This window comes from Melanaphis sacchari, unplaced genomic scaffold (genome assembly GCF_002803265.2).
Source record: "Melanaphis sacchari strain LSU unplaced genomic scaffold, SCAv2.0 Contig25_pilon_pilon, whole genome shotgun sequence".
NCBI lineage: Eukaryota > Metazoa > Arthropoda > Insecta > Hemiptera > Aphididae > Melanaphis > Melanaphis sacchari.
The window spans coordinates 324,961-340,711 of NW_020271133.1; the positions used below are offsets into that span (position 1 = coordinate 324,961).

Sequence of the window (15,751 nt, forward strand, 5' to 3'; positions counted from 1 at the left end):
TCACAGATATAGATCGTATTAGAAAAATATTCATAATGCTCAATTGAGCATAATTTCAAAATTGTCTACAAATTAGGAAGTAATCATTAGGCTGTTAAAAACTAACAAAGACGAAATTATTTTTTATTAGTAAAAAATAAAATAACTTACTATGAAGCAAAAAATATATCATTTCTTGAGTTTATTAACAATTGGTGTAATAAAATCTACCCATTTTATAAAGTTAAAAAAAAATTATATAAATTTTAGAACAATAAATAATGTATATCATATTTTTTAATCATACCATTTATATAAATGATAGTCTTCAGTCAGTAAAAATTGGAATGAAAGTTAGTATGCATTAATATTACTAACCAGTACACAACTCATATATGTAAGAAAATCGCGGACACAACTAGGGCAAAATATTATTAATGGATACAATTCAACTATAAAAACAGATTAAATAATAGTTATAATTTTAATAAGAACTGGTTTGGTTAATAAGTAAACTCCTATTTATATTATATAATCATAAACTTTTTTTCTTTTGCATAAACAGAGCTAAAATTATAGAGAGTAGTCTTATATTATACAATAGTTAAAAAAATATTGTGATAATGAGTTAATAATAAGTTTGACTTGAAATGAATGTTTATGAATTAAATTGAATATTATTTGCTGTTTGGTAAATTAATTATTTTGTAATAGTTATAAATTAGGTAGGTATGTTTTTTTATAACTCATCTAAATTTTAAATAATTAATACTTATAATAAATATATAAACAATTTCTAATAAAAAACATACAATAAAATATACTAATGTAATTTTCAAGAACCCTTTATCAGAGGTGGCAAACCTGTGACCCACATATAAAGATTGCATATTAACCAAATTTTAAAAACACAAGAAAATATTTTTTATAGTCGTATTTGATGAAAACAAATCATTATACTCATACACTCAGTATTTGTATCTACACAAAAATACATTTTTGAGAATCAATGAAATCAATAAAATTAAAATAATAAAATAATACATTTATGGATTAAGCTAATGTTGCTTGTGTTTTAAACTAACGAGATATATACCAATAGTAATAAAAAATATAGTGAATTTTTTTTTCAAACCTTATAACCCCAGGAAAAATTTTTGTAAGAGCATAAAATCTTTATAAAACTAAATGCAAAGTTTTGACACATGACTAGAAAAAAGTTTGCTTCTCTTGATCTATACATAATATTTAATAAAAAATTTGTATAAAAAAAGCATTAAAATAAATATTGGGTATTTATTTGTTTGTAATATTCATTTAGAATGTAAGATAAAAAATATTTTGAATAGCCTAAACGTATGATTATATGATTACATTAAAGCATTAAAATAAATAAAAATAGTTACTTACCGGATTGTTTAATAAAAGAAGAGATTCAAACCATAAGAGATAATGTGTAACAACCAAGATTAAAGGTAGTGCATACTTAGGCCATTCTAAGTCCAAAAATTTGACTATTACAGTACCATTACAAGTTGTTTCTCTGATAGCAATGAGACCATAGTATCTAGACAAAAGTATAATTGAATAAAAAATTATATTATTTTTATTTCAAATAAGTATAAATAAAAAAAAATTTGAATAAGCTTTTAAACTTATTTAAATTACTGTAAAAACAATTTTGTTTCATAATATTTTTAAAAATTCCATTGAGATTATATAATTTTACCACTGCACCTAACATTTAAACTCAAATAAATTTATCTAAAATAAATATAAATAACATGTTTTAATAAAAACATAATAATTATACTGAAGTAGTGTTGAGAAAAATATAAAAGATACATTATGTACATAAAAATCAACATTAATAGTAATTTTTTACAAATGTTAACATTAGTTTTATTTAAAAGATAGTCACTTCTATGCAATGGCAATTTAATTTTACTAACAAATTCTAGTTTTAGATATATACTCAGAACTAATTGTTATAGATAAAATCAAACTTATATTTTACTCAATAAAATAATAGTTTACAATAATTTCATGTTACAAAATATTTTCAAAAAAATTACCTTGCAATTGGCGAATTTGGAGGTAAAAGAATTTGAGCCCACTCCATTTGATATACAAAAAGAATAGATACATGTAAACAAGCAACCAGACAAATAAAACGAAATAAGTAGGCAAATCCACGACTTATAGGATGGTAGCAAGACCACCATGTCATTATTCCCAAAAATGTTATGTAGTAAAATGCACTAATAATTGATGGTACTACAACTCCAGCAAGGCAAATAATCACCAAACAAAGATATTTTCCTATAATTGAACATTAGTTTACCATAGGAATAAAAAAATAATAAACTTAAGACGTCTCAAATAATATACCAATAGAAATAGCAACAGAAATAGAACTTGTCTGTTCCCAGGTAGTTGCTCTTGATTCAGGATCTGTGATTTCCGTAAAAGTATCTGATGCGTCTTCTTCAATATTAATTTTAATTAACATGCGTTGTATAATAGTAGATGCACAAACCATTATCAGTTCTGGTAAGTAGAAGAATAATATATCAATCAGTTGTAGTTTAGATAACTCAATTAAACCAATATAGCGAAACATTCGTTCTATTGCGCCGCCTTAAATAATAATAAATAAATATTATAAAATAATCTAAACATATAATCAATTATAATTATGAGTGAATAATATTAAATATACTCACATGTTGGTTCTAGAATTTTTCCGTATGGATGCATCACAAGCAGAATAATTTGAAATAAAAGCTGAATTAATATCATAAGCCAACTTATCAAAGTTACAGTTTTTAAAAACATTCCAGAACTTCCTAATTAACAGTATAAAATACAATTTTAAATTTTAATAATATATTTTATGATTAAATTAGTTTTAATTAACAACCAACCATTTATATTTTTTGGAGTAGGTGTTTTAATTAGAGGAAGGTAGAGTAGTAAAAACAGATAAATTCCGGTCAATGCATTCTGTTTTAAACAGATACCTAAAAAAGAAAATAAGTTTATATAAAACATATCTGAAAGAAAATTTCTCAAATTCATATCAACAAAAATATTGTAATAAAAAATTACAAAATTAAAATATGGAATATTTAGTAGTAATATTCTAAAGAATAATAATAATAATAATAATTTACTTTAACTTTCAATCATATTTAGTATATCAATTTTTCACAAATACCATAAAAAAATGATTGCATAGTTATAGTTTTTATGTTTAATACCAGATTTTTTTTTCTTTTTCATATTGGTTCATTGAAATTACCTAATCAGTTTTTATCAAAGTTATTTTATTAACTTGGAAAGATTACAATATATTTAGCACACTAGTGGAACAATTGAAATAAAGGTGTGGGAGAATCAAGAATGAATAAATAAATAAATAGTTTATTTATTATACATCATTTCTAAGAGAAATAATTTGGTTTAACTGTCTGTTCAAATTTAATTTAGAGAAATAGCCAGAAAGTACTACTTTAATCATCAGCATTATTTTTGTTTATAAATGCTCAATTAATATTAACTTAATTACCTTTTACCATAATATCTTATATTCTATTAAAAACAGTTCGTAAGCTGATGTCATTTCTATAGAGTTTAAAAAGTTTTTGATAGAATAAATCAGTTTTTAATATCACAATAACTATCCAATGTATATAGACAATCCTTTGTTATCATAGTTTACATTTTTTCTTATAAATATAGAACCCAGATAGTAAAGAATAAAAACTATTAATTGTATTTTATTTATGTATTTACTGGAATACCACAAGGATTCCATCTCTCAATATATGTTTTTAATATTTTTAATAATGATATTAATTATGTTTTAAATTTTGCTAGAATATTCTATTAAGCAGATGAAAATTGATGCTTTAAAAATGAAATGGGATTAAATTTTTAAAAATGTAAATTTATAAATTTTTCATATTATTAAGAAAACCATAGTTTTCCATATTCTATTTCCAACTAAAAACTGTCTGCAGTTTCAAATATTAAAAATTTGGGTATTGCATTTGATTTAAAATTAGTCACTAATATTCATATTTAAATTATAATTTATAAAATGTGAAGGCAATTAAGTTGTATCTTTATATTGTGTACTACATAGATTATGCCAAGAAAAAATACTGACTCTTTAGTCTCTATACTAAATAGGTCAAATAAATAGCATAGGGAAAATTTAAAATAGATTTTGATAATTACAGTGTTTTTAGAAATCACATTTATCAAATGTACTACTTTTAAACTATTTAAACTTAGACTCATTAAAAATATTTAGTCAAAATTTTGATTTTATCATTTTATATAACTTATTAAATTATTTAATTTATAGCCCTGGATTACTAGGAATAATTAATTTTAAGATATATGTATACTTGTGATTTAAAAAATTATCTTGTTACATTTATGTTTAAATTTAACTAATCCAATAATGAAACTAGGTAATTTTTTTATATACAATATCTATTCATTTAAAATATTTATATTTATAAAAATAATGTGAATTTAGTAATTAAGTATTTATTTAGAAACATTTATAAAAGAAATTTGTACATAAATTGTTTGCAATTGGATTTTGAATAAATAAAAGTTGACAAAATATAAAAATAAAAACTGGAAAACCCTGTTGTGCTGTTTAGTAATTTTTGAGCGAACCAACTGATCATTGAGTAGGTCATTGTAATGAATACAAATGTCTAATTTGAATTCAATGGTAAATATTATGGTATATATAAGAAATAAAGATTAGAGAGGATGCGCATAATCACAAAAAACGGCAACATTTTAATTTGAGGGATAGAATTTTTAAAAAGAATTCAGAGAAATATATTTATTGTGAAATATATTTTAAAGTCATATATCTGATCAATTTTTTGTGAGAGTGAAGGGTTAGAAAATTTTTTATTAAATGCATTATATTTTTCTATTAATGTATAATATTAATTTAAATAGTTTATGATAAAATCATGATATATAATTAAATATTAACTAATATAACTATAATAAATTAATTTTAAATTTTAATAAAAAAAAAAATAGTGATAATGTATTCATAATATTTTCTAATTGATAAAAGATAAATATAAAAAAGAATTATTATACTTATTACATTTTCAAGCTAGAAATATTAAAATTAAAACAATGCATTTTAAATTTAGTGTATGATAATTTTCAAATTGTGATTCTGAAAAGTTTGTGTCAAAATTTTAACTTCAAACAACTATAAAACAAAACTGCACAAATGTAATTTTTTAAGCTTTTAATTTTTATAAGAAAAACTTACAAGGAATCTTGTATTAAATTTACAAACATAAGAAATGACAATTTTATTAATATAAATAAAAAAAAAGGTAGGCAATTGAGTGCTATTCTGCTGTACATTAAGTGGGTCACTATTATTAGCATGTTAAATTTCTAAATATTACTTAATATATTTCATATTTTTGATACACATAGCTATTAAAGTTATTAATTTTACTTTTAATATTATGGTAAATTGATATAATTTTTTTTTCGTAAATTTTACAATTATTATATTATTATTATGATAATATATGTTACCATATTATATTAACTAATACATTTAAAAATTTAAAAACATCTTTCTGTAAATGTCGTAAAACAGTAAAATAGCCTCATAGTAAAAATAGATAATATCTTATACTAAATTTAAAATGTTGTTCTATATAGTAAAATGTATTATAATATTATATGTCTAAAAGTTTTAAACTCTCACAAATAATGTTTTTAAATTATAACAAATCTATTAACATTATTATTTATTGCTTAAATAAGTATATTTGTTCAATTTTGAACTTAAAATGTTAATAAAATATAATTCTTTAAATATCATTTAGATTTTATTGTTCCAAAATGAATACTTAGGAGAAATCTTGTATTACATTTTCAAAACTTAGATAAAAAAGATAATTTTTTAAGTATTTCTAATTAAAAATAGATGGCAACATTTTGTGATTTTGACGAACTTTATAAAAAATTAAACTATAAATGCATAAAAAAAAAGTTATGTCAACATATTTTTAATATTTTTATATGTATTTAAAAACAGCTTATATGGGATCTTATATTAATTTTTTAAGAATTTTGAACTGGCAAATAACTTTTAATTGTTAATTATAAAAAAAAATAAATAAGTCATGCTTATAAAAAGTTCAAATTTTTTCAAACAATTGAAATAATAATATAAGCACTTGGTGTGAATTGCATGTTACTGTTACTTTTTTTTAAAAAACACAACAAGGTATCAATAATTGTTTAATCAGAAATAGCTGTGTTACAGATGAATTTCAATATCATAACATTTGAACAGTTATAAAAAATGAATTATTATTTTCCTGTAGAATCTTTTTTAAACATATGTTGTATATGTATAAAGAACATTGTATTATATTTTAAAATTTTTTGATAATTCATAAAATTTTTATCAGACTAATTTGAAAAATACTAGCACACTTTTAATTTTATCACTTTAAAGTTCAAACTAGATCCAATTTTCAGTTAAAAACCAGCTTTAAATTCAATGACTGAAGTATTTTATCAACTATTTATCGTTGAGATAATAAAAAATACACATTATTGCAAAATCAACACATTCATCACCATATTCAGAATTTAAAATATTGCTCTGATAAAGACTATGTCTAATTGTTTTTTTTAAGCTTATATAGAAATAATTTTCCAAAACTATAATTTTAATAATGATATATAGTCGAACATTAATTATTATTTTTAAAGTTGAATTTTAAATTTTTCTTGAGTATTTGTAGGTTTAGTTTTTAACATTATAAGGTTAAGGACAATCAGTTAATATGTACATAGTTAAATAATGTGATACTTTGAAAAGATAACTGAGAACACATTCAATTGGTTTGAAGTTCTATCTTCTAAGACTTAACAATCTACTTTCAAGATTTAAAAACAATTTTTTTCAGAATCTTAAAAATTTTCCTATATGTTTTAATTAATTATTTAAAATTATTGAGTGTTTTTAACAATAAAGACAAACTGTATATAATTTTTAAATTTATCTAAATATTTGAAAATTTCATTGTGCATAGAAAATAATAAAAAATGTAATAATAAAAAGTTTCAAGTTTTTATAACTAGTATGTTTTCATAAATATATTACATCTTAAATGTATTCATATAATTAAAATATTGAGTTAAAAAAATAGCAAAACAGAAAAACAATATAACACTATCAGTATTAAAACAATAACCATAAATATTAATAACTACAGAAAAAAAAATTATCATAAAATAAATATATAATGTTTAATATTTTATAGTAGGTATATATAAACAATTTGGTTAATCATATTTTATTAATTTCAAGTACTATATTATATTTAAACTGATTATTATCCACACTTTAGTAGTTGTAATATAGTTGCACAATTTCAAAAAATAACAATTTAAGGATTTTTATAATAATTACATTCTTAAATATATAAAATAGTTATTATAAGTTTCTTAGAATTTTAATAAGTTTATTGAGTCAACATTTCATTTTTCTGATATCTTTATAATAAATATTATCATATACTTTATAAATTAAATTAATTTGGGTTCCAATTTGTTATTATTTACTAAGGAAATTAAAGTAAAGTAAAAACAATTTGTAAACTTTTTAAGTATACCAAAAAAATGTAAAGTATTGAATAAAAGTATTAGTCATTACTCATTAATAATGTGTATATTACATACAAATGTAATAGTTATATCATATTATGAACATTATATATATATATAAATCCACTGGCTAATTTTTAATTTTTTACTGAAATATTTCTAACTCAAGTTTAAAGTTAATAAATCATAGTTAATCAAATGACTCATTATTTCAAAAATAAATTAAAATAGATCAAATAAATTATAGTTCTGATAGCTGAAGGACAAAAGGCTACTAATATATTATTCATAATTAATGTAGTGTAAAATAAGTAAGTATACCAGAGAACATTTAATTAAACCTATTAATATTCTAAAAAATTAAACACTACTATTTAAATTTAGCTAAATAAAATTTATAGTTAAAGTAAAAATAACTTATTCATTGATATAAATTTAATACTAATCAAAAATATTGTATATATAGATTTTAAACGTTTATTGACAAAGATAAGATTAAGCTAGAATTTTTTCATTACATACAAAATGTGGTATATATTGTTTTTAATGTTTTATTAGGTGCTATTAATTTTTTTGTGGTTTAAATTACCATCAATGACATATTATAAATCATGTTATTTTGTAATTTTATAAAATTAATACCTAATAACTATCCAAGTATGTTTATAAGTATTGTCATAGAGAGGTTGGATCATAACTAGAAATACAAAATACAGAATACTTGTCAAATAAATAATAATTATATATTTATCTATTGGATATAATGAATGATATATTGAAATATGGTGATTATTACAACAATTATAACATTCAGATTCTTATTAATATGTTGATGTTTAAATACTTTAAATTAAGTACCATCATTTAAAATTATTGATTATATTATCCTATTATTACATGAAAATATTAGTAATATGTAATATCTATTCAATAAGGTACCTATTTTAATATGATCATGGTTAATAAAATATTAAAATGAACCAAATTATACATTTAATTAAATAAATATTTGTAACAATAAGAAAGTAAAATAAAAAACTAATGGGTTAGAGATCACATATTTATGATTTTACAAATTTTTTTTAAATGCTTATATTTAAATATATAGAAGTAAGATATAATTATGATTCATGAAACACAGAATTCATAAAAATAATTTTATTTTGTATAAAAAAGCATGATGTAGAGGATAGAAAATATTCAATATTTCATAGAATTTCATAGAATATTTGAAAATAAAAAACAATATTTTTATTATTATAAATATCTTTTTGAAAAAAAATAATTACTTAATAATTATATTACCTACATACTATTTTGTATGTACTATTTATGCAAGAATTGAATGTTATTGTAAAAAAAAAAAAATAAATAAATTAATAATAAATATATTAAAATTGTTATGAAACTCATTAATTAAATTAATTTAAACTGAAAAAATTTAATAATTTATTTTTATTTTTACAGAATATTAATAAAATATTTTACATTTTGAAGGACATAAAATATCATGTATCATGTATCTGATGTTTAAAAATAATATTAAGAGAATATATTGTCTATTTTTAATGACATGAAATTGATAAAAATATCATACTTTAAAGGTTTTAAAAGAACACAAATCCTACCTCTACTGATGATTAAGGATTACTTCTTAACTACTAATATAAAACAAATTTGAACCAAATATATTTTGTAAATAATATTAGGTATCTGATATAGATTGTTGAAAAAAAATAATTCTCATAAAATAAATAATATAGAATTAGTTGTTAGACTGCATTGGATTTATACAGTAAATCCTATCTATTAAGGACACTCAAGGCACTATTAATAGTATTTTTTATGAATAATTTTAATTGTAAAATTTATGAGCACATTTGTAATGAAAATATAGAATTGAAATGTATAAGAATTACATATAATATGTACATCTACACGATTACACAATTAAAAAGAAAAAAACTTAATATTTTTAAAAAGAACGCCCTATGTACCTAATTATAAGTGCTTGTACGTATGTGATGTTTGTTTATGGTTAAAATAAAATAGATTGAACATAATATATTATCCGTAGGCGTAATTGTATGTACTAATTAATTTTAGACTTAAATGCTTATAATTGAGTTTAAACTGATATTGATTGTTAACATGTCATTGGATAAAAATATTACTGTCCAAATTTGTAATAGAGAAAGTCCATGAACAGGTTTAAATAATTTTGCAAAGACCTTAACATTTATTCTATTAAAATAGGTGAAAAATAAGACAGTTTTCACTGTATTATTAAATAATTTTGAATTTATGAGATTAAAGAGACCATGTTCTAATATGAGGCGATTCTAATTATAAATCTTATTTCTAGAAGAAATAATTGGTTTCTTTTTATTCAAAAATAGGTAATCTCTAAAAAAATTATTTATCTTGATTCTTTAACCATTGGTAAATAAATGTATATTAACTAAGCTATATGCATACTTATATGGTTACTAATACTATTACATATTATTCTATGGTATTATGTACATAATACTTATAAACAAAGAATAAAATATGTTAGTTTATTAATCTTGTCTTTAAGTTGTTTTACAAATACCACGCCATACCTAATTATATCAAAAATAATTGAGTATTTACAGTATAATTGTAATAAAAAATATTTATTACAAAAACTAATACACAACAATTTAATTTTTATTACATTTAATAAAAGTCTAAAGGCAAAAATTTAAAACTAAATGATTCATAAGTATAATTTTAACTGAATATAATATTACTTACATATTAGTAAACTCAATGGCAGTATTATATGAAAGAGCAGTAAAGATATGATAAATTTCTTCATCGTTCCTGTAAAATCATAAATTTCAAAGACATGTAAGGATAGTTGAACACTCAGAAGACAAAAAAAAACTAAAAATATATTGAAATATTAATGCTATGCTGAATAGTTATCTTTTTGGAATCCAGCCAAATGCTATAAATTAATGATGAAATAAATGTAATCTTCGAAATAATTTACATTGAAAAAGTTGTTCAATGATTGTCTGCAGGCTGTGTAAAATGTAAAACTAATACACACAATAAAGGTATGAGTACATTTTTATTGTGCTTTTATCATTTTTTTTAGTATTAATGATATAATAAAACAATTACCAAACAACTTATTTACCTATCGAAAATAAATCAAAACACGACATTTCACTTGTTATGCAATTTATATTTACATACCTGCTGGTGTTAAAATAATTTTTAGTGATTGAACGTGTTAATTCAAATAATATATTATATCCAAACGTCCACCATCGTCCATTGTAAGTTTAATTACCATAAAAGCTAACGGAGCAAAATATAAGACTAAAGTATGGATTTTTAATTATATAAAGTTCAAACCGCAGTCAGGGAACTCGTTTGTTATCAACGTTATTATTGACGTTTTGGACAGACGTGCCCAAAGTGCTGTTTGCCCGGCTACTAAAAACGTGCAACGCCCGTGATTAATGTTTCGTAACTGAAAACAAACACTAGGGATATCATTTTTTTTTTACGGATTTCGTTCTGAAATTCGTATGGATAGAAATGGTTTGCAAAAATAACAAATTTATACAGTTCGTGTAAAAATTTGATTTTAAAATCAAATTACTACTTAGAATTTTGTAAATCACAATATTGATAATTTGTTATCACGAGTCACGACCAGTCTGTAATTGATAATGTCACAATAATAATAATAATAATAATATTATTTATTATGTAATTTTTCTCTTCATACTAACTGTTAAGCTGTATGCCTTATAGTGATAATAATATGTATAATGTGTGATACACGATTAAAATTTAAAACGTTCATGACGGTACACGTAAACCACCATAGTTAATATTATAGTATCGCGAAGATGAATCCGTTCGAAGGCTTGGAGATCTCCGACGACTGGCAAGCATTGTTCAACATAAACGAACGGCAACCGTGCCGCAAGTGCTCGAAGTCCAGGAAATATTTTTGTTACACATGTTACACTTTAAATGCTGATGTAGAAAATATTAAAATCCCAATGCTTGAGGTAGCTCAGGAGCATTACCGTAATTGTGCAAACGGTAAAATATTTATCGCCAAATTTATTTTTTATAGTTGCCGTTTAAAATCGACATCATAAAACACAGCCGAGAGATAGCAGGCAAAAGCACTGCGATACATGCTGCTCTTTTAGCGCCAAACGATGTCACTATTTATATTTATCCTGACATGCCCAGATACACTGAAGACGACAAGGTAATTTTCGTCAACATTTTAATCATAGTATAATTTATCACAATATTTATACAATGTTTTATCATCTGGTATCTATGTATGATATGTAAACTAAAAACATTAATCATATCTAATTTTATTGTCTTGCGACAATATCAATTTACAATTTTTAATGTGTTTAATGACTTATTCGTTCATTATTATGGTACTTATTCGATCAATATTAATAACTTAGATATATAAATTATGTTCTACTTAATATCTCTGTTGAAGAACAGACTTTCAGAGTGTTCATTTTTTAAATTGGTTTAATTTTCATGTATAGTAACTTACCCATTGTCATTGTTTTATGATAATAATTGTCAATGCATAACAATGCACAAATATCTACTACCTACCTACCAATGTGCATTTGATTTTACTGATTTAAATTTCTTTAAAAATGAATATTAACAAATTACTTGAACTATTCTAAATACAGTGAAACTTTTAAGTACCAGACACTCTTGGTCATCAAAATTTTTTCCACTATTTAGAAGGGAAAAATTCAATAAAAAATAAAATAATATATTGAACAAATGATATAACGTGTAGAATGCTCATTGTAATAAAATATAATTAGATAATAATTACTCTAAAAATCATTTAGAGTGTTCTATGTTTAGAGTTTTTCCTATAGATAAGTAATGAAAATATTTCTGTTCCCGTAAAAGTATCTTCTAAGGAAGATTTTAATGTTCTCACAAAAACATGTGTATAAAACATTTTAATATTTTAATAATCCTGTCATTTTTTTTCTTATTATTATTTCAGGTAATCCTTGTTTATCCAGGAAAATCTGCTGTGACCTTACAAGACTTCTATTCTTCCAAAAAAAAGTATTTAAATTATATATTTTTACATTGTTATACACTATTTGTTTTGAATTTTATGTTAACCATGTTTAATTGTAGAAGTTTAAATTATTTAATATCATTAAAATTAATAATCTTTTTAATTTTATACATTTTACTAATAGATAGAAAATTTATGATCAGCTTAGCTTTCGTGGTATTATCGTTAAACATAGTGTTGAAGTAATTCCATCACAGATATACTAGAAATTATTGCAAACATATAATTTAAACATGAAAATAAGATATTAAACAAAAACTAATGATTTAAACTAAAATCAAGTAAAAATATCTATATAAATTTTTTTAAAAATCTTTCTGATAACAAAATACAAATATATAGTATAATTTAATTTTTTAAAGTTTATGGCTAAAGCATAACACCTGTAAGGCATAACAATCAGCATACGAGCGTCAGTCTTCTGGAACATTCTTTATATTCTATCCAAATGTAAAAGGTGTTAAGTTTTTTTATTATTATTTAGACTTAATAATCTTCACACTATATACAATAAAAAAATAAATGGTACATATTTACACGATGAGAAATACCCATTAATAGCACTTCAGTGATTGGTTGTTAGTTTTTGGTTTATTAATTAATCTCTAAAATAACTTATTTTTAGTTGGATTATATAAGTAATTTTTTTAGACATAGATGAGATTCATGGAATTTTGTTACTTATTTATTTGTCTCGCCAATTATATATTATCAATTTATCAATGAGTGATGATTGTAATGAGCACCTTGATAACTATACTTATTATAATTCTAAGATGACTTATTAAGAAAGTAAAATAATTAATTAGATCTGTAATTTTGGAGAAGTTGTGTGGGTTAATTGTATGTTACATTTGCATGTCTTTACCTACTCTATAGTAAAATATGAGAACATTTAAATTGCAAAATATAATACATTACTAGTATCATTGTAAAATAATAAAAATAATGCTAATAATAATTCTCTTAGGTAATATTTTTAAATTAAATTAATTCTTTGATATAATATTTATTTGTACAGACAAGAAGATAGTGCAGAGTATAATAAAAACAAGACTGCTAGTAAATTAATTACACATGCATTATTTATTGATAGTACGTGGAATCAAAGTAATGGAATTCTGAAAGATCCAATTATATCAGGTTTGATACTTTCATTTTAGTTATTTAGTATTCTTATTATTATATAATACTATGAATACTTATTTATTATGTTTTTTATTTTTAGGACTTCCATGTATAAAGCTACAAATAAGATTATCTCAATTTTGGAGACATCAAAAAGGCAGCCCTAGGTGGTTCTTAGCCACTATTGAAGCTATTCATCAATTACTTGTTGAATTCACAGAAGCAGATGTCAAAACAAACGAGCCACTCAAAAATTATGATAATATGTTATTTTTCTTTAGATTTATGTATGAAAAAATTCACCAACTATATGAACATGATAAGCTTAAATCATACAGAAGACCAATGAATGTATGAAATTGTTATTATATGATAAAATTTATTTATTTGTTTGTAAAATAAATTTTTTTACCTATTTTAATATTGAAAAGGCGTTACTATAATTAGTGCTTTATTAACTAAATACCTATATCACATATTGTTAGATTCTTTCATCAGAATTTCCAAATTATAAGAAAAGTGGTATAGATATGTTTGGCACGACCACTCGACACTATTAGCCGTTGATGTATGAATGTTAATTTTAGCCAGACTACTTGTCCATAACTATTTTATTAATAGTTGGTGTGATATGATTCATTTTGAGACATGAGTTAAATACATAATTTGTTTAAATGAATAAACAAATTGCTTACAGCTTTCAATGATTCTTGTTGATATCTTAGTATTAAATTTATGTTTGTTCAACTAACAAAAGATAAGAACACATTTAATATTGTAATTAGAGGATTGATATTGCTAGATAATTTAAATGTTAATTATTATTTATTTATAAAGTTCTTTTACAAATTTAAAAAAATTAAACATTTTTGTGTAAAATTTATCATTTAAAACTAAGTTTTCTTTCAATTTTAATATTGTAAAATTTGTAAATCTTAGTTACAACTGAAAACTTTCAAAATTGTATTACTATTTTTATTTTTTTTGTTAATTGGATGTGCGTTAGAATTTTTTATTCATATAATGGTTGTTTTTTATACTTTTTTTTTAACACAATTTATTTTTAGTTCTGTATTATGAACTAAATTAATACTATCTAAGGACTTAAGATTTTGATATACAATACCTATGCTGTAACTAATAGCCCAATTATATTATGTGTATAAATAACAGAGGTTAAAAGTTAAAACGACAAAAAATTGACATAAAATGTTTCATTTTACATAATTTAGTTTAGGTAATCTTTTTTTCTTGGCTAATTTATATCAGGGACAGGTAATTGGCTGCCTGCAAGCCTTTTTTGTATGGCCCGTGCTCTATTTTCAAATCACATTATACCATTTTAAAGTTAAAAATTCTTCACATTATAAACAAAATAAATACTAATTATTTAATGTTAATATTTTGAATAACTTTTATTTTTGCTGCTCTGGCCTGCTAGATTATAATATTTTTTAAATTGGTTCTCTAGTAATTTTAAGCTGCCTATCTCTGATCTATATGATTCTTTATGATTATACTGAAGTGGGCTGATATCTCTTGGATTATGTAATATAATATATATATATATATATTAAATAAATAATTTAATCTTGTATAACTTATGTTTTACGATAAGAAAACTGAAGAGGATAATTTAGGTACCTATATATAATTTATAACAACTTATACATTTTCTGTAAATTTGTTAAATAATCAACAATTACCTATACAAGGCAATCAGTTTATTCATCAATCATGTTATTATTTTTTTAAACTATTACCATAAAATAATATATTCTAATATATTTTTACAATAGACACGTC

At 21.8% G+C, this 15,751-nt stretch overlaps 2 protein-coding genes across 4 annotated transcripts in view; one reads left to right on the top strand and one right to left on the bottom strand.

Annotated features, from left to right (window-relative positions):
• Window positions 1-11,325, bottom strand: part of LOC112595183 (piezo-type mechanosensitive ion channel component-like) — a 37,791-nt gene extending 26,466 nt beyond the window's left edge. For all 3 annotated transcript variants that reach the window (XM_025340302.1, XM_025340305.1, XM_025340304.1), the window contains exons 1-7: window positions 10,906-11,325; window positions 10,456-10,524; window positions 2,907-3,002; window positions 2,706-2,828; window positions 2,371-2,619; window positions 2,055-2,301; window positions 1,390-1,546 (exon numbers count right to left, since the gene is read on the bottom strand). In XM_025340302.1, coding sequence (XP_025196087.1) covers window positions 1,390-1,546; window positions 2,055-2,301; window positions 2,371-2,619; window positions 2,706-2,828; window positions 2,907-3,002; window positions 10,456-10,519 — 936 coding nt within the window. In that variant the 5' untranslated portion in view covers window positions 10,520-10,524; window positions 10,906-11,325. The remainder of the gene's footprint in view (window positions 1-1,389; window positions 1,547-2,054; window positions 2,302-2,370; window positions 2,620-2,705; window positions 2,829-2,906; window positions 3,003-10,455; window positions 10,525-10,905) is intronic.
• Window positions 11,326-11,444: 119 nt separating this feature from the next.
• Window positions 11,445-14,733, top strand: LOC112595169 (DTW domain-containing protein 1). The gene is made up of 5 exons (XM_025340280.1): window positions 11,445-11,735; window positions 11,804-11,944; window positions 12,737-12,801; window positions 13,839-13,960; window positions 14,046-14,733. The coding sequence occupies exons 1-5, from the start codon at window positions 11,571-11,573 to the stop codon at window positions 14,300-14,302; spliced, it is 750 nt and encodes a 249-aa protein (XP_025196065.1). The 5' UTR covers window positions 11,445-11,570; the 3' UTR covers window positions 14,303-14,733.
• The last annotated feature ends 1,018 nt before the right edge of the window (window positions 14,734-15,751 follow it).